The sequence below is a fragment of the Halichoerus grypus genome, chromosome 2 (genome assembly GCF_964656455.1).
Source record: "Halichoerus grypus chromosome 2, mHalGry1.hap1.1, whole genome shotgun sequence".
NCBI lineage: Eukaryota > Metazoa > Chordata > Mammalia > Carnivora > Phocidae > Halichoerus > Halichoerus grypus.
In genome coordinates, this window is record NC_135713.1 from 89,724,140 (window position 1) to 89,747,658 (window position 23,519).

Consider the following 23,519-nt stretch of genomic DNA (forward strand, 5'->3'; position numbering starts at 1 on the left):
TTTCTGGTTGCCTACGTGTCAACCTACTTAAGATAGAAGCAAAGTGGACCAGGTAAGCAAACAGCATTAAGCAGGAGCCAAAAAGCTAGAGTACAAAGCAAAGGGTATATGAAGTCCATTGCCTCCTAGGGTTGCATCAAAGCCTGCCAGTGAGCACAGGGGACGGGGAAGAGGCAGGGACCTCGATGAAGCATCTAAGACGGTATTTAATGAACACGGAGGTTCATTTCTTAAAAGAAGATCTTTTTGAGAAAAGTAAACCAAGGAATAGCAGACAAAAGCAGGCTTTCTCCTCAATAATAAGTGGTAGGCACAAAGCTTTCCCACAGAAAAAAAGCATATCGATACCACAGGGAAAAAAATGCAGATTTTAAGCTAAACACTGACCACTTTTACAATGATAAAGCAGTCAAGATGTTAAGATTTTCAATGTTTCCAGTGATCTACTCTCAGTTTTTAAATCCATAGTCAGGAATTATTTACAGGTCAAATTATATGTTCTAAACTATAACGCAGCAGAATGAAATGAGACAGATACTAAGTCTGGGCCAGTAACAATAATGTAACTCCAGCCTTGGTCCAAAAATGAATGATCATAACAGGATGCATCAAGACATAAAGTCTGAAGTTCAGAGTCAAGGGCACATCAGGCACCAAAGAATCAAGAGAAAGAGAAAGCAAACCTGGGAAATCAAGCAAAGCAACTAAGTGCATTAGCTTAGTTTCTTTCTCTACGACACAACTTAATTGGTCAGGTTGTGTAAGTTCCTGCCCCGAAGGTATCTTAAAGGCACCTTTTTGCCTCTGATGTAGGTAATAAAAGCTCCTTCTGAATCATAGTACTGCTTTAGAGAGGGAGAGAAAGCAAAACCTTTTGTGAGATAAAATGCCCGTTTTATTAGCACAGGACAAGGCTGTGTTCTCTTTCTACCACTGAATACTTGTAACTGAGCCATTTAATGTACTTTAGATTTACTGGATAGTTGCCTTCCTGGGTGGTAGACATTACTTTTACAAGTTGACAATGAGTCTGCTCTCTAAGTTCCAGAAGTAGCCTCTTCAAGGTAGCTACATCTATAAGACACTTACCATCAAATTGGTAACTAGAGTAAAGATTTGGAACATGTTTGTAAATGTTATCTACCTATGAGACAATACTTAATTTTTCTCTAAAGAGAACAAATAAAATGTCAGGAAAGAAATATACAAAATGTTTTACATATAATTACTTAACATAAAAGGTCAAGTTAATTTAAGTTAGCATAAGTAAGAATTCATTGAGGTGTATACATATATGCTCACATTAGTACACACATGAGATATAATAATGCTGAACAGAGGATTGCAGATATAGGATAATTTGCATACTTATCTGAAAAACATATATGTGGTATCTTAATGCATATTTTTCCAAAATCTCAAATTAAATGTTATCGGTTTGAATTATTCCTGTTATTTCAACTTTCTAGGGATATCCTGGAAGAAACTGGAAGACACCGCTGGTGAGACTTTAATATCTGGTGACATTCCACAAATTAAATTTACTTTAATCATGGGAATTAACATCATCAGAAATATTAAGGAAAAAAATACTTTCGTTTGACAACTAACTGCTACAAGACTCCCTGGAAATTGGACCATGCGTGTTCTTTTTTCCACACTTCTCATTGCTAAATGGGAAAGTGGCTTCTTGGCAGACTAAAAAATGACATATACTGAAATGGCAAACAATGATGAAAACAAATCAAACATTAAAAATGACCTGCACTGTTCAAAAGCTAGAATTTATACCCAGGAGTAACTCAGAACAACTATTAAAGAGTCCGGTTCTAGAGCAAAGCGAGGATAAGATCTTTCTTTCCTGCAGACAATTCCCTGTAAATACCAAGGAGAAAAGGGGAATTGGCAGGGGCAGGACATACATAATTACTCCATTCTCTGCTGGATTCAGTGGACAGGTAGCCAAAGCCAAAATCCCACCACAGTTTTCTGGGCTGGGTATATTTGCTGGGTAGTGTGATAAATGTTTATTGTTTGTTTCTGCTTATTTGTGCTCATAACCCTTCTATCATGAACTGTCCAGTCTGAAAATAAGTTCTTATAAACTAATCATGACTCCCTTTATCCATTTGAAAAAAGAACTCTGATTTTTTTTTTTTCACTTTAAGGAAGTTCAGGATTTATAAATGTTACTACATTGCCTTGCTATTTAAGTTATAATAAGTAATAAATATATGTAAAAGTAGCTACAGTGTGTAAGCAGGAAGTAGTCATGTGACATGAGCTTCTAAATGCCGATATAATAAAACCATTTATGGCAAATATCCTGATGATAAAAGCAATTCAGCATAATTATTATTAGCTTTGAAGTTTTGGACTTTTAAGTTTCAAAGGATGTTTATTTTTTCTTTTCTTTCTCTCCCTTTCTCTCTCTCTCTCTTGCCCTCTCTCACTCTTGCTCTTTTTTGACTGTGTCTACGTACACACGATCAAAGCATTGAAGACTAATGCTCATTATACTCTGGATCACAGTATCCATCAGCTGTACATGTTTGATTAACAGCTAACATACACTGCTATATAATCTTTTGAGGGCCAACATTTGAAGATAATTCAAAAGCATGTCAGTTCCCCTAAGATTTGGTCCTTCAACCTGCACAGAGACCACCCTTCTGTTCAAAGTGACAAGAAAACCTCAGGGGCTGCCAACCTAACTTCATTCCATCTCGAGTGCAAGGCTGGCATTATTCCCAATTTGGCGGTAATGAGACTGGAAGGACAGATCAGCACCTTTCAGATTTTTCACTTGTCTTAGGCTGAAGGAGAAGCATGATGTGGCTTAGAGCACAGACAGAATTTTGAATTTTTAACTTCCAATTAATTACTAAAGAATTGTCATCAGTTGGCTCTTAGAGTCAGTTAAAATGCTCTAAGTCAGATAAGGAAAGGAATCCATGTATTTGTCAATGTGTTATTATACAAGATCTCATGTATGTCGATTTGAAGAGCTTAAAGAGATAGGAAACCCCACTAAAATTTAAAATTTAAACATATTTTTATGGTTTTTCAGGATGTCATATCTCCTTCTTTCCCACTGACAAAGCAGTAAGATTTTAATTAGAGTGAGAAAGAAATTCTAAAATATTTCTGGGTGTCTGAGTCTTCAAAATATCTAAGAGATTGAACATGTTATTTGATTTGACAGGCACGGTATGGCTATGGGTCAACACAGGACGATCAGCCTAGTTTGGCTTTTTTTTTTTTTTACTTTTCACAGCTGAAAGGTAAATGGCCACTGTATTTCCTAAGAAGCTCTTTCAGTTCAGAACTCCAAAAGACCTTGACATCAAAATCTTAGAGCAAATGTCACATGCTTCAAGGGATGTATATCATGACAAGTCTACTTATGGTAAGATTATAAATGCAAGGGTATATATAGAGAAAATCCTAAGGATGCCATTAAAGAGCTATTAGAACTAATAAACAAGTTCAGCAGAGTTGCAGGATACAAGATACAAGCCCAATATATAAAAACCAATTGCATTTCCATATACTTCCCACAAACAATCAGAAAAAGAAATAAAGAAAACTCCACTTTCATTTGCATCAAAAAAGAACAAAATATTTAGGATGAAATTTGACAAAAGTACTGTAAAACTTATACTCTAAAAGCTATAAAACACTGATGAAAGAAATTAAAGAAGGTCTTAAGAATTGGAAAAATGTCCCATGTTCATGGATCTGAAGATTTAATATGGTTAAGATGGCAATATGCCACAAATTGATCTAAAGATTCAATGCAACCCCTATCAGAATCCCAGCTGGCCTCTTTGTAGAAATCGACAAGCTGATCTTAAAATTCAGATGAGAACTCAAGGGCCCAGAATAACTAAAATAATTTTGAAAAAGAACACAGTTAGAGGTCTCATACATTCCAATTTCAAAATTTACTGCAAAGCAACAGTAATTAAGACAATGTGGGACTAACATAAGTAGAGACATATAGATCAATGGAATAGAATGGAAAGTCCAGAAACAAACCCATATATCTATGAACAGTTGATTTTCAAAAAGATGCCAAGGCCATTAAATGGGAGAAAGAACAGTCTTTTCAATAAGTGGTGCAGGGACAACTGGATGTCTATACATACAAAAGAATGAATCTGGACTCTTAACTCATACCACATACAAAAATTAACTCAAAATCAATCAAAAGAAAAATAAAACTTAAAACTTATAAAACTTGTAGAAGAAAACACAGAAGCAAGTCTTCATGACTGGGGATTTGGCAGTGTTTTCTTAGATATGACACCACAAGCACAAACAACCGAAGAACAAAGAGATAAATTGGACTTCATTAAAATTCAAAAATTTTGTGTGTCAAAGGACCCTACTGAGAAAGTAAAAAAGACAACTCATGGAATGGGGAAAAAAAAATGTGCAAATCTTCCAAAAAGACACTTTAATCTAGAGTATATAAAGAACTCCTGCAACTAAATAACAAAAAGACACCCCAGTTAAAAATGGGTAAAGGTAAAAACAAAACAAAACAAAATGGGTAAAGGTTCTGAATAGACATTTCTTTTTTTTTACTTTTAAGATTTTATTTATTGGGGCGCCTGGGTGGCTCAGTCATTAAGCGTCTGCCTTCGGCTCAGGTCAGGATCCCAGAGTCCTGGGATCGAGCCCCGCATCGGGCTCCCTGCTCTGTGGGGAGCCTGCTTCTCCCTCTCCCACTACCCCTGCTTGTGTTCCCTCTCTCGCTGTGTCTCTCTCTGTCAAATAAATAAAACCTTAAAAAAAAAAGATTTTATTTATTTATTTGACAGAGAGATAGAGAGCACAGGTAGGCAGAGCTGCAGGCAGAGGGAGAGGGAGAAGTAGGCTCTCCGCTGAGCAGAGCCCGATGTGGGGCTCGATCCCAGTACCCTGGGATCATAACCTGAACCAAAGGCAGATGCTTAACGGACTGAGCCACCCAGGTGCCCCTAGACATTTCTTTTTTTCTTTTAATTGAGGTTTAATTGACATAAATTATATTCATTTCATGTGTACAACATAATGATTCAATATTTGTATATATTGCAAAATGATCACCACAATAAGTCTTGTTAACATCCATCACTATACATAATTACAAATATTTTTTCTTGTGATGAGAACTTTTAATATTTACTCTCTTAGCAACATTCATATATGCAATATAAATTATTAACTATGGTTTCCATGCTATATGTTACATCCCCATGACTTACTCATTTTATAACTCGACTGAATAGACATTTCTCCAAGAAAATATACAAATGGCCAATAAGCACATGAAAAGTTGCTTAACATCACTAGCCATAAGAGAAATACAAATTAAAACCACAATGAGATATTTTTGGCTGTAATCAAAATCTCGGATAAAAACAAGTGTTGGCAAGGATGTGAAAGAACCAGGACCCTAATATAGTGCTGGTGAGAATTTAAAATGGTGTGGCCACACTGGAAAACAGGCAAGCAGTTCTTCAAGAAGTTAAAAATGGAGTTACCATTTAAGCCAGCAATTCTAATCATTACAACACAATGAGTAAACAAATCATTACTCAAATAAGAATGAAGATATTCTTATGCGAGAAATCAGAAATTTGGGGGAGTCTGGAGAGCACTTTATCTCTTCTTGGCTGGGAGGACTGTCTGTTCTCCTCTGGGGAATCTGCAGCCACAAGAGTTTACTGCCGGGAAATAGGAAAAAGGGCATATCCCATTATTTAACCTTTCCTTATGGCAAAAAGCAGGGTTAAAAAAAGAAATACTTGACAAGGTTCTCATGAGGATTAAGTTAAACAATAATACAACCAAATAATAAACAGTTTCCTTCCTTACCTTATCTGTGGAGCTACTTCACGGTCAATCTATGGAAATCATTATACTGAATGAGGATATCATTTTCCAGAGGGGCTGCCAGGGTGCCATGCCTGCTTGCTTTCCTCACTGGCTCTTAGCTACACTCTTCAAAACTCCCAAGGTCAGTTTCAGGTCCCTAGCAAGACATGTTAATTTCCAAAGCTTATGTAAGAAGCCACAGCTGCAGCTATGATCTATGGTTCTACGAGTTCTACAGAGAATAAATGAAAAGTTTTCAGCATCTTCTAGCACCAAACCAAAGTGAATGGAAGTGAGGAGTTTCTGTAATCCAGAATCAATATTTGAATCATTTGCTGACCCATAGTAAGTAGGAAGCTCTTCTAGCTGACACAGAACGTTTTAACTGAATAAGACCAGTATCACTAATTCTTAGATAACTCCCGCTGGTGAAGTATTTTGTAGATTATATGTTGTAAATCCCATTAAAATTAAAAGTCAATATGGGGAGGAGCAAGATGGCAGAGGAGTAGGAGACCTAAATTTCGTCTGGTCCCAGGAATTAAGCTAGATAAGGATCAAACCATTCTGAACAACTACGAACTCAACAGGAGACTGAAGAAAGGAATAGCAGCAACTCTCTGAACAGACAAGCGACCACTTTCTGGAAGGTATGCGGAGAAGTGAATCGGAGGCGATATTCGGGAAGATAGACGGCGGGGGAGGGGGCCTCCGTCGGCCACTTCTGGCAAGTGACAGAGCAGCGGAGCACAAAATCAGAACTTTTATAAGTCGGCTCCACTGAGGGACGTCGCTCCAGCGGCTAAGCAGGGCGTGGAACCCTCGTGGGACAGTGTGGTCTCAGGATCGACGGGGTCACAGAGAGACCAGGGGTGCCTGAGTGCGGCAGAGCTCCCAGGTATCGGAGCGGGGAAGCCGGCTGCAGAGACAGAGCCGAGGAGCGGACTCTCAGCTCGGGGTTGCCATAAACCATGATCCGCGGCACAGTCAGGCCACTGCTCCTCCAGCAGGGACCCAACAAGCGGCAGATCCGGGGAGACTCACCTTCCACCCCTGGGAGGAGCGGCGCGGGAGCGCACCACAGGGATCTGCTGGGTTTGGAGACTCCACATGGGGTCGGGTGCCAGAGATAGAAATGCTCAGTCACAGGCCAGGGGAGCATGGAGACCGGGGAGACGGGAGTGATTGACTGCTTTTCTCTGGGGCGCACTGAGAAGTCAGGCCCGGAGTTCTCGGCTCCTCCAGAGCAGAGACTGGGAGGCCGCCATTTTCACTCTTGGCCTCCAAAGCTGTAGGGAAAGCTTGCAGGGAAAAAAAGCTCCTGAGAGCAAACCCGAGCAGATTACTTAGCCCGGACCAGCAAGGGCGGGGCAATTCTGCCTCCGGCAAAGACATTTGGGAACCATGGCAACAGGCCCCTCCCCCAGAAGATCAGCAAGAACAGCCAGCCAAGACCAAGTTTACCGATCAACGAGAACGGCAGAACTCCAGCGCTAGGGGAATACTGCACATAGAATTCATGGCTTTTTTACCATGATTCTTTAGTCTTTCAAAGTTAATTTTTTTAATCTTTTTTTTTTTGAATTTTTCTTTTTCCCTTTTTCAACCAACATCTTATCAATCACTTTTTAAAAAATCTTTTTTATTTTTCATTTTTAGAGTCATATTCTATCCCTTCATTGTAGTTAACCTTATTTTTGATATATATATAAGTTGTTCTCTCTTTAAAATTTTGGGATACAGTTTCTTCTAACAGACCAAAAGATACCCTAAATCTCTAGTGTATGGCTTTGTTCCAGTCTCCTGCCTGATCACATTCTCTCCCTTTTTTTTTAATTCCTCTTCTTTCTTTTTTCAACCAACTTCTTATCTGATCAATTCCTTTCAAAAAATCTTTTATAATTTTCATCTTTACAGTCATATTCCATCCCTTCATCTTATTTACCCTTATTTTTATACATATATAAGTTTTTCTTTCTTTAAAAATTTTGGGAGGCAGTTTCTTCTAACAGACCCAAATACACCCAAAATCTAGTGTGTGGCACTGATCTATGCACCAGCATGATCATATTTGATCATATTCTTTTTTTTTAAATCTTTTTCTTTTTTTTCTTTTTTCATTCTTTCCCTTTCTTTTCCCCCTGTTTCAGGTCTCTTCTGATTTGTTTAGTGTATATTTTTCTGGGGTCATTGTTACCCTGTTAGCATTTTGTTCTCTCATTCATCTATTCTTCTCTAGACATAATGACAAGATGGAAAATATCACCTCAAAAAAAAAGAACAAGAGGCAGTACCGACCGCCAGGGACCTAATCAATACAGACATTAGTAAGATGTCGGAACTAGAGTTCAGAATGACTATTTTAAAGATACTAGCTGGGCTTGAAAAAAGCATGGAAGATACTAGAGAAACCCTTTCTGGAGAAATAAAAGAACTAAAATCTAACCAAGTCGAAATCAAAAAGGCTATTAATGAGGGCAATCAAAAAAGGAGGCTCTAACTGCTAGGATAAATGAGGCAGAAGAGAGAATTAGTGCTACAGAAGATCAAATGATGGAAAATAAAGAAGCTGAGAAAAAGAGAGATAAACAACTGGATCACGAGGGCAGAATTCGAGAGATAAGTGATACCACAAGATGAAACAATATTAGAATAACTGGGATCTCAGAAGAAGAAGAAAGAGAGAGGGGGGCAGAAGGTATATCGGAGCAAATTATAGCAAAGAACTTCCCTAATCTGGGGAAGGAAACAGGCATCAAAATCCAGGAGGCACAGAGAACCCCCCTCAAAATCAATAAAAATAGGTTAACACCCCCACATCTAATAGTAAAACTTATGAGACTCAGAGACAAAGAGAAAATCCTGAAAGCAGCTCGGGACAAGAGATCTGTAACCTACAATGGTAGAAACATTAGACTGGCAACAGACCTATCCACAGAGACCTGGCAGGCCAGAAAGGACTGGCATGATATATTCAGAGCACTAAATGAGAAAAATATGCAGCCAAGAATACTATATCCAGCTAGGCTGTCATTGAAAATAGAAGGAGAGATAAAAAGCTTCCAGGACAAAAAAAACTAAAGGAATTTGAAAACATGAAACTAGCCCTACAAGAAATATTGAAAAGGGTCGTCCTCTAAGCAAAGAGAGAGCCTAAAAGTAACACAGACCAGAAAGGAACACAGACAATATATAGTAACAGTCACCTTACAGGCAATAAAATGGCACTAAATTCTTATCTTTCAATAGTTACCCGAATGTAAATGGGCTAAATGCCCCAATCAAAAGACACAGGCTATCAGATTGGATAAAAAAGCAAGACCCATCAATATGCTGTCTGTAAGAGATTCATTTTAGACCCAAAGACACCCCCAGATTGAAAGTGAGGGGGTGGAAAACCATTTACCATGCTAATGGACACCAAAAGAAAGCTGGGGTGGCAATCCTTATATCAGACAAATTAGATTTTAAACCAAAGACTATAATAAGAGATGAGGAAGGACACATATACTTAAAGGGTCTATCCAACAAGAAGATCTAACAATTGTAAATATTTATGCCCTTAACATGGGAGCAGCCAATTATATAAGCCAATTAATAACAAAAGTAAAGAAACACATCGACAACAATACAATAATAGTGGGGGACTTTAACACCCCCCTCACTGAAATGGACAGATCATCTAAGCAAAAGATCACCAAGGAAATAAAGACTTTAAATGACACACTGGACCAAATGGACTTCACAGATATATTCAGAACATCCCATCCCAAAACAACAGAATACATATTCTTCTTTAGGGCCCGTGGAACGTTCTCCAGAATAGGTCACATCCTAGGTCACAAATCAGGTCTCAACTGGTACCAAAAGACTGGGATCATTCCCTACATATTTTCAGACCACAACGCTTTGAAACTAGAACTCAATCACAAGAGGAAAGTCAGAAAGAACTCAAATACACGGAGGCTAAAGAGCATCCTACTAAAGAATGAATGGGTCAACCAGGAAATTAAAGAAGAATTAACAAAATTCATGGAAACAAATGAAAATGAAAACACAACTGTTCAAAATCTTTGGGATGCAGCAAAGGCGCTCCTAAGAGGAAAGTATATAGCAATACAAGCCTTTCTCAAGCAACAAGAAAGGTCTCAAATACACAACCTAACCCTACACCTAAAGGAGCTGGAGAAAGAACAGCAAATAAAGCCTAAACCCAGCAGGAGAAGAGAATTAATAAAGATCAGAACTGAAATCAATGAAATAGAAACCAAAAGAACAGTAGAACAGATCAATGAAACTAGGAGCTGGTTCTTTGAAAGAATTAATAAGATTGATAAACCCCTGGCCAGACTTAACAAAAAGAAAAGAGAAAGGAGCCAAATAAATAAAATCATGAATGAAAGAGGAGAGATCACAACCAACACCAAAGAAATACAATTACAAGAACATATTATGAGCAACTATATGCCAGCAAATTAGATGATCTGGAAGAAATGGATGCATTCCTAGAGATGTATAAACTACCAAAACTGACTAGGAAAATAGAAAACCTGAACAGACCTATAACCACCAAGGAAATTGAAGCAGTCATCAAAAATCTCCCAACAAACAAAAGCCCAGGGCCAGATGGCTTCCCAGGGGAATTCTACCAAACATTTAAAGAAGAATTAATACCTATTCTGAAACTGTTCCAAAAAATAGAAATGGAAGGAAAACTTCCAAATTCGTTTTATGAGGCCACCATTACCTTGATCCCAAAACTAGACAAAGACCCCATCAAAAAGGAGAATTACAGACCAGTATCCTTGATGAACATGGATGCAAAAATTCTCAACAAAATAGGATCTCACCCAGCCAATAGGATCCAACAGTACATTAAGAGGATTATTCACCACAACCAAGTGGGATTTATCCCTGGGCTGCAAGGTTGGTTCAACATCTGCAAATCAATCAGTGTGATACAATACCTTAATAAAAGAAAGAACAAGAACCATATGATCCTCTCAATAGATGCAGAAAAAGCATTTGACAAAGTACAGCATCCTTTCTTGATCAAAACTCTTCAGAGTATAGGGATAGAGGGTACATACCTCAATATCATAAAAGCCATCTATGAAAAACCCACAGCGAATATCATTCTCAATGGGGAAAAACTGAGAGCTTTCCCTCTAAGGTCAGGAACACGGCAGGGATGTCCACTATCACCACTGCTATCCAACATAGTATTAGAAGTCCTAGCCATAGCAATCAGACAACAAAAAGAAATAAAAGGCATCCAAATCAGCAAAGAAGAAGTCAAACTCTCATTCTTTGCAGATGATATGATACTTTATGTGGAAAACCCAAAAGATGCTACCCCAAAACTTCTAGAACTCATACAGGAATTCAGTAAAGTGGCAGGATATAAAATCAATGCACAGAAATCAGTGGCATTTCTATACACTAACAACAAGACAGAAGAAAGAGAAATTAAGGAGTCGAGCCCATTTACAATTGCACCCAAAACCATAAGATACCTAGGAATAAATCTAACCAAAGAGGCAAAGAATCTGTACTCAGAAAACTATAAAATACTCATGAAAGCAATTGAGGAAGACACAAAGAAATGGAAAAATGTTCCATGCTCATGGATTGGAAGAACAAATATTGTGAAGATGTCAATGCTACCTAGAGCAATCTACACATTTAATGCAATCCCTATCAAAATACCAACCACTTTTTTCAAAAAATGGAACAAATAATCCTACAATTTGTATGGAACCAGAAAAGACCCCGAATAGGCAGGGGAATGTTGAAAAAGAAAAGCAAAGCTGGCAGCATCATAATTCCGAACTTCAAGCTCTATTACAAAGCTGTAATCATCAAGACAGTATGGTACTGGCACAAAAACAGACACAAAGATCAATGGAACAGAATAGAGAGCCCAGAAATGGACCCTCAACTCTATGGTCAACTAATCTTCGACAAAGCAAGAAAGAATGTCCAATGGAAAAAAGATAGTCTCTTCAACAAATGGTGTTGGGAAAATTGGACAGCCACATGCAGAAGAATGAAACTGGGCCATTTCCTGATACCACACACAAAAATAAACTCCAAATGGTTGAAAGACCTAAATGTGAGACAGGAGTCCATCAAAATCCTAAAGCCGAACACAGGCAGCAACCTCTTCGACCTCAGCCGCAGCAGCTTCTTCCTAGAAACATGGCCAAAGGCAAGGGAGGCAAGGGCAAAAATGAACTATTGGGACTTCATCAAGATAAAACGCTTTTGCACAGCAAAGGAAACAGTCAGCAAAACCAAAAGACAACCAACAGAATGGGAGAAGATATTTGCAAATCACACATCAGATAAAGGGCTATTATCCAAAATCTTTAAAGAACTTACCAAACTCAACACCCAAAGTACAAATGATCCAATCAGGAAATGGGCAGAAGACATCAACAGACATTTTTTCCAAAGAAGACATCCAAATGGCCAACAGACACATGAAAAAGTGCTCAGTATCACTCGGAATCAGGGAAATCAAAATCAAAATCTCAATGAGATACCACCTCACACCAGTCAGAATGGCTAAAATTAACAAGTCAGGAAATGACAGATGTTGGCGGGGATGTGGAGAAAGGGGAACCCTCCTACACTGTTGGTGGGAATTCAAGCTGGTGCAGCCACTCTGGAAAACAGTATGGCGGTTCCTCAAAAATTGAAAATAGAGCCACCCTACGACCCAGCAATTGCACTACTGGGTATGTACCCCAAAGATACAAATGTAGTGATCCAAAGGGGTACGTGCACCCTGATGTTTATAGCAGCAATGTCCACAATAGCCAAACTATGGAAAGAGCCAAGATGTCCATCGACAGATGAATGGATAAAGAAGATGTGGTATATATATATATATATATATATACAATGGAATATTATGCAGCCATCAAAAGGAATGAAATCTTGCCATTTGCAATGACGTGGATGGAACTGGAGGGTATTATGCTGAGCGAAATAAGTCAATCAGAGAAAGACGTGTATCATATGATCTCACTGACAGGAGGAATTCTTAATCTCAGGAAACAAACTGAGGGCTGCTGGAGTGGTGGGGGGTGGGAGGGATGGGTGGCCGGGTAATAGACATTGGGGAGGGTATGTGCTATGGTGAGTGCTGTGAATTGTGTAAGACTGTTGAAACACAGACCTGTACCTCTGAAACTAATACATTATATGTTAAAAAAAAGAAGATAGTAGGAAGGGAAAAATGAAGGGGGGGAATTCGGAGGGGGAGACAAACCATGAGAGACTATGGAGTCTGAGAAACAAACTGAGGGTTCTAGAGGGGAGGGGGGTGGGTTGGCCTGGTGATGGGTATTAAAGAGGGCACGTACTGAATGGAGCACTGGTTGTTATACGCAAACAATGAATCATGGAACACTACATCAAAAACTAATGATGTAATGTATGGTGATTAACATAACATAATAAAATAAAAAAAAGAAAGAAACAAAATTAAAAGTCAATCTGAGAATCTATCGCAGGAAATCACACAATTTCCAGATTTGATAACTGATTTCTATCCAATCAAAGCCTCCAAAAAAGCCTGAACCTTTAAGCCCTGCTTAAGATCTGTTTAAGGACATTCGGGCCTTCACCTAAATTTTTAGCTTTGCATTTCTAAAGGGGATCATATGATAACAAAAAGGAAAGGTTATTTTTTGGTTCTAGGCCAGACACAAGGATGGCATAGAAGTATTACACAGTTATGAAGGTGATAGAACTATCTTTGATTTTGACATGCGGAAGCAGTATAAAAATTAAGTGCTAAATTGTGAATAGGGACAAAGGAACCAATCCCAGAGGGGATGACTGGCTAGGGTGGCAAGAAAGGGAAATTACTGTGAGAAGATGGAAAAGAGAAAATGTATCGCTAGGAAGGAATTCTTTCTAAGAGACACCATGGAGAAGAGTGAGAGGAGCAATTCAAAGAGAAAAATTAGTATCATGGTGATCAAATAAAGATGAAAAAAAATAGATTCTTAGTAAATTTGGGGAACAAAGTGAAGCATTTTTTTCAAATATTATAGAAATGGAAGGGTGGTAGTAATTGTATTCCAAAAGAGACAAAGTCTGAAAAAAATAATGCATTTACCACCAAGTATTTCTTGAGTAACTATTATGTTCGTATTAATGGAATAGGTCCTTCATTGAGATTGAGAGAGGTAGAGAAGATGTTTATGGCCTTATCTCTACAGGCAGTTACAGAAGTTTGGCAAAACAAAACTAACAGATCACATTTTGTATTCAGTGACTATATAGCAACTAAAGGACAATTAAACACCAAACATGTGGAAGAGGGAGTTCAGACTAAGGAAATCATGTGATCTGGAAGAGCGAAAGATGGGCTCTCGGAAGCAGTAAGTTTTCAGGTACAGGGAAGAGCAGAGTGTTGGAAAGCTGAGGGGTGTATGTTCTCTGAGAGGACCAAAGCAGAACTGCAGGTGGGAGCAAACACAGGGTCTGTGGAGGGCTGGTGCACGTGTCATGTTGGAAAGAGGGAAACAAGGTTGAATTGGTTACCCTCTAGGCAGGTTTGGGGGACTTCAAAGATTATGCAGAGTTTATGCTTGAGGAGGAAGATGACAGAAAATTCACCATGGGATTTTGAGTAGGAGAAGAACATGGACACAGTGTTCAAGCTCTTTGATGGTTGTAAAACAGGCCCCTTGAAGGTCTGTTAAAGGCATAGGGATTATCTGTGAGAATCAAAACCAGAGATGAGACACGGAAATGATTCACAAACTAGAAACATGGGTATGGAAATCAGAAGAGAATTCAGGGCTAAACATGCAAAACTAGAAACTAACATTTCCATTTTCACTTATTTGTTATTTTGGTGTACTTTCATGCCCCATTCATCCTACAAGGCATTTGATGTACAGTTTACCTACAAGAACAAGTATGACATTATACAAACTAATAAGGAAATTGGAGCAATGAAAATTTGGGAAGCAAGTAGAATAGCGATTAAGCCTGGAGAGGGGTGAAGTTATCCAAGGGGTAAGTGCAAAGCAAGGCGAGTAGAGTGGGCACTTTTAGTTTGCAGGTCAATTCAGTAATTCACACATTTATGTGATTCCATCTATGGAGCATGGACATAGTGGGGATATACATAAGCCACAGTCTTAGGGGAGAGACAGAGACAAAGCAAACATTTGGGGGTGGTTAGTCATATATTCAAGGTTTGGAGATGTAAAGGTGAGAAAAATCAACTAGGACTTAGGAAGAGGATATGAGATGAAGGAGAAAGCCCATAGTACAGACACATCAAAGTGCTGGGAACCTTATGTGAAAGCCAGGAAATCAGAATAGTAGGGTAGTAGTTATTCCAGGAGAAGTAATAGCCAAAGGTAGGGTTACATAGAAAATATAGGCCATAGAAGGATGAGCTGTAAGTCCCCAAGGTTGCCTATATCAGAGGAGCAAGAAGCTCCTAGATCAATCATTCGTCGGGTCTAGGGATGAGACTGGAAGTATTGACTCACTTGCAAGGAAACTAAGCAGGTCACCCATGAAAATGAAAGCAGACTGACCTCACCTACCACCATTCTTTCCAACATTCTCTTATCTATCTTATTTAGGATAGTTTTTTGTTTGTTTTTTTGTTTTATTTTGTTTTGCTATGACACACATACTTCCTATCAAACAGCCAGTTTTCAGCACAGAATGCATTAATTCACAAAGCACTCTCAGAATTATTTAAATCTCCCACTAGCATGACCTCCTATGAGGAATCAGATACCAGATTGATTCCTGAACACTGTTAGTCAAGAATATAATATTCTAATCAGAGAATAAACTTATTTTAAACTATTTAGGAGGGATAACACAGGAATTCTGGTTTTGTCACTGTATTAATTTTAATTCTTAGTAATATTCAAGTAATATTCAAGCAATTTATCGTATTCAAAATGCCTTGACATGAAAGTCATCCTTCTTCATAAAATGAGCCATTTCCAGTTCTTTTCTATACACTTCAAAGTACCAGGACTCAGACTTTGACAGAACATTGCATTCAGAACATCTCAGAAAAATTCTAGTTTTAAGAACACTCCAGAGAAGAAATTTTATAGTCTGTCAAGATTATTTCTACATTTTGCAGTATTATCAGAAAATTTTTCCTTATATTGAACCTAATTCACAGAGTTGCAATTTTAAGTCATTTATTCTTTTTATGAATTCAGTGGAAATAAAGAACCTTTCATATATCCATAAGCTATTATTTATTGAGCACTTACTTTGAGACACGCACTGTGATAAAAGCTTTACACGTTCACTCGCCTCATTTTCATACCCTGATTAAAAAGTACGTATTCTAGGGCACCTGGGTGGCTCAGTTGGTTAAGCGACTGCCTTCGGCTCAGGTCATGATCCTGGAGTCCTGGGATCGAGTCCCGCATCAGGCTCCCTGCTCTGCAGGGAGTCTGCTCCTCCTTCTGACCCTCCCCCCTCTCATGTGCTCTCTCTCTCATTCTCTCTCTCTCAAATAAATAAATAAAATATTAAAAAAAAAAAAAAGTACGTATTCTAATTGTCGCTATGTCAGAGAAGAAGAAACTGAAACAGAGGTAAAGCCTTGTTTAGGATCTCACAACTAGTAAGTGACAGAGCTGGGATTCAGTTGAGGTCCTTCCTGTTCTTAATTACAGGGACCTTAACGACCTCCCCAGACTCCTCTCTCAGCATTGTCTTTACCACTCCTAAATAATGCCAGTCCTTTACTCAATTTTCCGAACTGTATGATCATCTCAACTCTATTCTAAATGCTCTCAAAGTTCTCCAAACCTATGTTTCCAGGACACCCAAATTAAACTTCCTAATAAGGAACCCTCTCAATGTTTTCCAAAGCTACCTCACCAGGAAACACAGATTAAACTTTCTAATAAGGATTATTTTGTGATTATCTTAATTTCTAGATTTCCTACTTTAGAATCTTAATTCCCTTAATTTCTTGGTAATAGTGCTCTGTTACTGAATCATGGCTAATAAGCCACCACAATGTCTAGACCATTTCCAAAAATACAGGCTCGTACTGGAATTCTGGCTTGTGGATATAGCTAATATAACTGCTGTTTTACATTTACTGGTTATTTTTAAAAATAGGATTGAATATTACATTAGTATGTATAACTGTGCTATAATCACCATCTTAGAATAAGAACCAGATTAGTTTTTTTTTCTCCCCTAAACTAGCTGGATTTAATAGAGTATAATTATTTGAATTTTATAAAGAAATACATACAACAGAATGAATATGACATTATAAAACAAGAAGAAAAAAAAGAGGGTTGACATTCTGTTAACTAAATGCCTTTCATTTTAAATGACTAAATTAAAACAAAATTAATTACCTTTTTAAACTATGCTTCATTTTACACTTAATTGACTTTTTCATTAGGCCACCTGGAATATTTGGCTTCTGATCGAAAGTTATTGCACCTTAGTTCATAACTGGATATATTTTCCATCACATGCATTCTGATTGCATCAATATCTCTATTTTTTACTGACGCTCACACACACACTTGGCTGTCAAAAATACAATAAAATATAGGTGGCAATTATGATACCCCTGAATATAGTAATAAATCTCTCTTATGAGGAATTTTGGCTTACTTTCAAATAATCTGTCATTGATGTGGCAATTGAAACATCAGATGTAACTTTATATAGTCAACTTTCCACAAGAGTTTTTATCAATTCAAAGTTCAGCCAATGGCCTTTACTTCAAAGAGAGGCATACACTTCAGTAAAGGAAGGAGAGAGACCTTTACAAGAGTGATCTTGTGATCTTCCTCATTCATCGCCAGTCGCAAAGGCCTCTCTAACCTCCCCCACCACACCAGTCCAATTTCAGGTCAAGAGAGAAAAAACCAGTGTCCAGAGATTTGCAAATTATTCCAAGGGACAAAAAACATGGAAGAAAAAATTTCCAGAACAATGTCACTGTAAACATACTGAATATCCTTCAGAACTGTTAAATTCCTTCTATAAAACAATGAAAAACCTTGTTACTCTGCTCACAGAAATTTCAGTCAGTGCTTGAATTAGTAGTTATACTGATTCTTCTGCCTTTCTCTTTCAACTTTTATGTGCCCAAACAAAAACATTCAAATTCTGTGTATATATACATATATTTTATATTCAAAATTCAATATATATATCACATATATATCATAGGTTGGATTTTGTATGTTTTCCCTTCGTCCCTATGCAAAAATGGAAATGGTTAGTATCTGAAGTTCTACTTTAGAAAATACATTTACCAGCTTTAAAGGACAGTTATAATAAGAATGTTAAGATGCTAGCGAACCCCACTTAAGCAGCCTTCTGGTAAGCCAGGCTTCTTATTCAAATTTGGTCAGGGCATTAGGAAAATATAAGCTGCTTAGTTTGTAGCTTTCAGTCTCTGAGGTGGTTTATTCAATTCACAGAATCATAGAATTTTAATGTTGGAAGGGACCATGGAAATTATCTAGTCCAACCTCTTTATTTTACACATAAGAAAATTGAGATTATCTTTCTATATGCACCCAGCCAAAATTAAAAGAGTAACTCAATTCAGAACTCCCCCTTATATATTTAGACTTTAAGCTGCCTGTTAATACAAAGGAGACTCCATTTCAAAAGTCACAGAAACTTCTGTTCCATGTGTCTTACAATAAAACTGTACTGTGCCCCTTGGATGCCACTATTGAAATCATACTTGTCTTTAAGAACCTCTAACTCATGCCAAGTGAGAGATGATTGTGCCAAAATCAATCAGGCTGTAAGCATCTTAAAAGCAAGGCCTTTATCCTCCCTGGCTTCATATCCCTAACAACTAGCAGAGCACCCAGCATACGGTCGGTGGTTTCTTTAATGAATGAACAATTGCCCTGAATATTAGTGCAGCAAAGTTAACAGGAAAAGAAGTAAAACCTGACAGTCCCTCCTGGGCTAGTTTCAGCTATTTAGTTGAGCTTCGGGGTGTTTATCAGCACTTGGATTCACAGTGGTTTGTCATCACAGGACTTTACCTGAAGTTCTCACAAGAATAGGTACCACCCGTCCAGCTTTCTATTCTTAAGGCTCTAAAAGTGTATTGGAAACAGTCCAACAGCAGCATGCCTGAAAGAAAACCTGCCATTAACTGAAGACATTTCTAACCTGCATAACCATTTGTACACTCCTCCTTCTCTTTCCACTTTAATTTAAGCTTATTTCACCACAATCATACGGTCATTTAAACTAAATGCTGCTGCTTGGAATCCAAACACGTATGAAAACTTGCTCTAGTCCTACGTGCTCCCAGTCTGTCTTCAATTTCCTGAGTTCGAAGGAAGCATTAGAAATTTAAACATCGTACCATCCAGGTGGTCCACGTAGCAGTACACGTCGTAAGTTTCATGAGGCGAACGGAATCCGTAGGTCCTGACTCCTTCCTTCCCCATCATATCTCCGTAACAGCCTACTCGGGGAGCCCGGATGGGATACCTGGGGAAATAAAAGACTAGTCAGTAGCACTTGATTCTTCCTCTCAGATGAATGAATTACAGCCTGAGGCCCCCAGACCTCTCACCGGACGGTCTGATCCGCCAGCCAGCCTGCGTCACACTGCTCAAATCCATCTTCATAGGCGGCATAGAGCTGCTCTGGGGTTGCTATGACTGCTCCAACATCCAAACAAGTCTTCTGTGCCGCCTCAAAATTCAGAGTATACCTGCTGGTCGCCGCTCTGTAGTGAAACACAACCCCTGCCAAGAGAGCAGCAAGCAATTACAGGCAGGTTAAAATATCCCACCATACTTTGCAAAGTTTTTTACTGGAGCAATACATCAAATTCATTGCTCACATGGTAATAACACTATGGTGATCCTTTATTTTCACTTGGTGTAGCACCACACAAAATTATGGTGATGTGAGGAGCCCTAGAAATGCCATTCACCCAGGTGTCCTATCCTGCTCCATTAGGAAGTTTCCTGGCCAGGAATGTTCTATTCTCATGAAGACAATCTAAGAAAAAGATTTAAGCCACTAAATCCCAAGTGGTGGAGAGTTGTTCTAATTACAGGTAGTCTTCACATTATCATGGGGAGACTGGACAACTAAAGGGAGTTGGTGCTGCAGGGGATACAAAGAGTTAAGGGGGTCACAGGATCAACTTGCCCTACTTCATGATTTTACCCGGGGCCGACTCAACAGAAGCCCGTGGAACATTCACTAACACCACTTCCTCCAAACATAAAACATTTGAGATATTTACTTCCAGAAATAATGTACTAAGATGGCAAAGACAATGGACTGTTTATGAGTGAAAGCTTGTTCCAGTCCCTAATTTGTTCCTTAACCATATATTGTTAATCTCCCCCACCATAAAGTATAACGGATATTGCTTACGTTATGTGATATAAAAGTCAAATTATGTAAAGGCTTTAAAAATGTTGGATAGGCTACTAAACACTACCCAATGTTTATCATATTCACCATGTGACTAGCATAACTGAGGGTTTCCACTAAGACAGATAAAATGTATGATTTTTATCCCAAAGAAGGCCTGAAGTAAAGTTCCTAAGACTCCCCTGAGTTGAAGCTAGGCATCTCAGTACTTGCTTCAAATTCCACTCTGCTGTATGTTAAGAGTTGCATAATCTAGTGGTTCTTGAATGGTGCTCCAGGGCTCAAGGAATTGTCAAAGGGCTGAGGGAAGAGCAGCTGGGGGGTCGGGGGGTGGAGCTTTGGTCCTCTCCCCCACTTCAACAGGAGCATCTTTATTTTTAACTGGAGTAAATATGGTGACTCATTTCTACAAGACTGCAAAGTGAGTCATGGTAAGTACCTGGGAAGTCACTGGAAAATAGAAATTGGGGCAACTGGGTCTTATGGATGAGAATTTATTAAGAGTTGCACTGCCGGGGCGCCTGGTTTGCTCAGTCAGTTGAGTGTCTGACTCTTGATTTCAGCTCAGGTCATGATCTTAGGGTTGTGAGATTGAGTCTGGTGCCAGGTTCCACGCTCAGTGCAAGTCTGCCTGGGATGCTCTCCTTCTCCCTCGGTCCCTCACCCCACTCACACTCTCACTCTCTCTCAAATAAATAAATAAATAAATAAATCTTTTTTTTTTTTTTTAAAGAAAAGGTCATATTGCCTAAGACCACTTTTTTTTTGTTATGCAGAATGAACTTAGGTTTCCAAGATACCTTCCACTGTCTTTTTATTCCTAGTAATTCCCTGGGGTTGACAACAGTCTATATCCCACAGCCTGACTTAAGAGACTGTCTTCCACATGCCCATCCTTAGATTGTCTCCTTCTCCCGAGACAGGTATGTGCCAATAAAATAACTACAGGGTGACAAACTAGCCATGTCATAGATAAGCACCTCTGATAAGTGTCAACTCAAAAAGACCTGCACAGTCACCGAGTAGATGTACTGACAATTAACATTCATTTTCCCATTTCTGATATTGCAACGAAAAATTCATCACATGCCTTTCAGAAAATCTGTACCTCTACAGAACTACAATAAAATTGCCAGGAAGTATATATTGTGCTATCTGGTAAGTATGAGATAGTTTATAATGATCTCTAAGGCTTAAGCAAGAATTCAAACGGTTTTAAATTAGTCTTATGTTGATCAAAGCTTCAAATAGTCCTCTTGGTAATTAAAAATCTTCCATGTGCACTGAAGACTGGCAGTAAGGGGGCACAAAGGGGCCTCTAAGAGCAGGGCAGGGCATATCAGTCGGTGTAAGTATCTGCAATTGTTGGGATAATTTGAAGACCTCATGGGGCTAAGGAGATTAAGTGGAGGATTTTCATTGTTTAAGAGGGGCAAGGGGCAAATCCATTGCTAATTCTTTAATGATGAAAATAGTAAGAAATTGTTAAACTCCTTTTGGAATTTTAAAAACATATATATAAATTATACATAGTGCGTATCTACCACTACTATATATATTTATAATTTATTAATAATCTGTATGTTCATACAAGATATAAATATAATACACACAAACATACAAACACACACACAAAGAGAAATAGAAAAATATCACTAGAGCAAAACAGTCCTAGGCTAACTAAAATAAATAATAAAAAGGTTAAAAGAATGAAGAGCCCAGGATATTTAGTGGATGCCTGGACAATATAAAAATAGATTGGTAGGAGAGAGAAACAGAATCTGAACATAAAAGGATGTACAGAAAATTAATTCGTTGCATCTGAAATTCAAAGTATTTCCTTTTGGCTACACAAGAAAGTTTTAATAAAACCCTTTGTATATATTTCTGAAAGGTAAATATTTTACAGGGAAATGGAGGGATGGAAGAAAAATCTGTTCCATCATGTTTGGGTATTAGAATTTTGCTTAATAACTTGCCAAAATATTCTGTTTCCAAGAGCTATGGTATTATGTGTGTACCCAATTAAAGCGATTTTTCTTTGCTTTGTCTCCTAACTTAAATTCAAATGACATATAAACCACCACAGAAAAGGGGCTAAAATGAAAATGCCTCATTGGAAGACTTAATGTATAACAGCTAGCGTTATTACCTTTAAAAAAAAATTCACTGAGTTTTATTTTGATCCAATTCAAATGTTTATTAAGTCTGGTCTTTCTAAGGCACTGTGAAAGGTACCATGATACTTATTAAGTGCTTCATTTCTTCAATGTAAGATGGAATTTTTATTTCTTAAGAACAAACTCAAAGGTTTTAATAATCATGCTAGGACAGCGAGAAAAAAGGAGAAAAGGTAGCATGTGAGTATGTGTGTGTGTGTATATGTGCATACACACATACTGTAAAAATTAAACTGTAGATCAGTCTTTATGGTCTTAAAAAGTATCATTGATAGGTCTCAATAATGAAGTAATAATTCTTGAGCTATTTATCATGTCTTGAGGTATTCATCATTTCTGCGATACTGCACTTGCTCTTGACTGTATTGAGTCAGGGAAGTTGCTGTGCAAAAAGTCACCTTCCTTGACCCTTGAAGAAATAACAGCTCATTTTTGGTGAAAGGCATGAACTGTTGAAATGACTGGTATTTCTTGCACTTGCCCAAACCCTGAACTATAGTTACTTTGGGTACTGTTTCACAACACTTCTGAACCAGGTATCATGTTACACTACTGTCTTCCAGACTTAGAAAGCCTTACCATCCACTGTCAATGACACCATGTCTTGTGTGTCTTCAATCCCGTACATGACGTCGCAGCGGTAGAGACCCGCATCACTGGCGCGCAGTTTGACCATGGTGAGTGAGGCATCACCCACGACCTCGGAATGTGTGGGCACGGACACTCTTCCTTGATAGCCTTGACCAATCTTGATATTCCCATTTTGGGCTACAAGAACCGTAGTCTCCTTCAGATCTTTTCCATTCTTGTCCAATTCAATCTTAGACCATTTGATTCTGAGAAATTCGCTGGAGGTGTTGTAACTGGGTGGTAAGGTAGGCAGGGTTGAAAAATGACAAGGTAGGTTGACTTTTCCAGAGAGGGAGCCCTTAACAGGTGGGCTTTCTTCCACTTTGACTAGAAGAAAGAGAAAATACCAAATTAACAGTCCTAGAAAACTCAACTGAGTCTATTAAATAAGTGAATGGATAAGAAACCCTTGCCTTGGTT

General features: G+C 38.3%; 1 protein-coding gene across 3 annotated transcripts in view; it reads right to left on the reverse strand.

The window, feature by feature from the left end:
- The window catches only part of VCAN (versican), a 116,887-nt gene that overhangs the window by 75,974 nt on the left and 17,394 nt on the right, over positions 1-23,519 (reverse strand). For all 3 annotated transcript variants that reach the window (XM_036091246.2, XM_078067090.1, XM_078067089.1), the window contains exons 3-5: positions 23,049-23,426; positions 19,472-19,646; positions 19,259-19,386 (exon numbers count right to left, since the gene is read on the reverse strand). In XM_036091246.2, the coding sequence (XP_035947139.2) occupies positions 19,259-19,386; positions 19,472-19,646; positions 23,049-23,426 (681 nt within the window). The remainder of the gene's footprint in view (positions 1-19,258; positions 19,387-19,471; positions 19,647-23,048; positions 23,427-23,519) is intronic.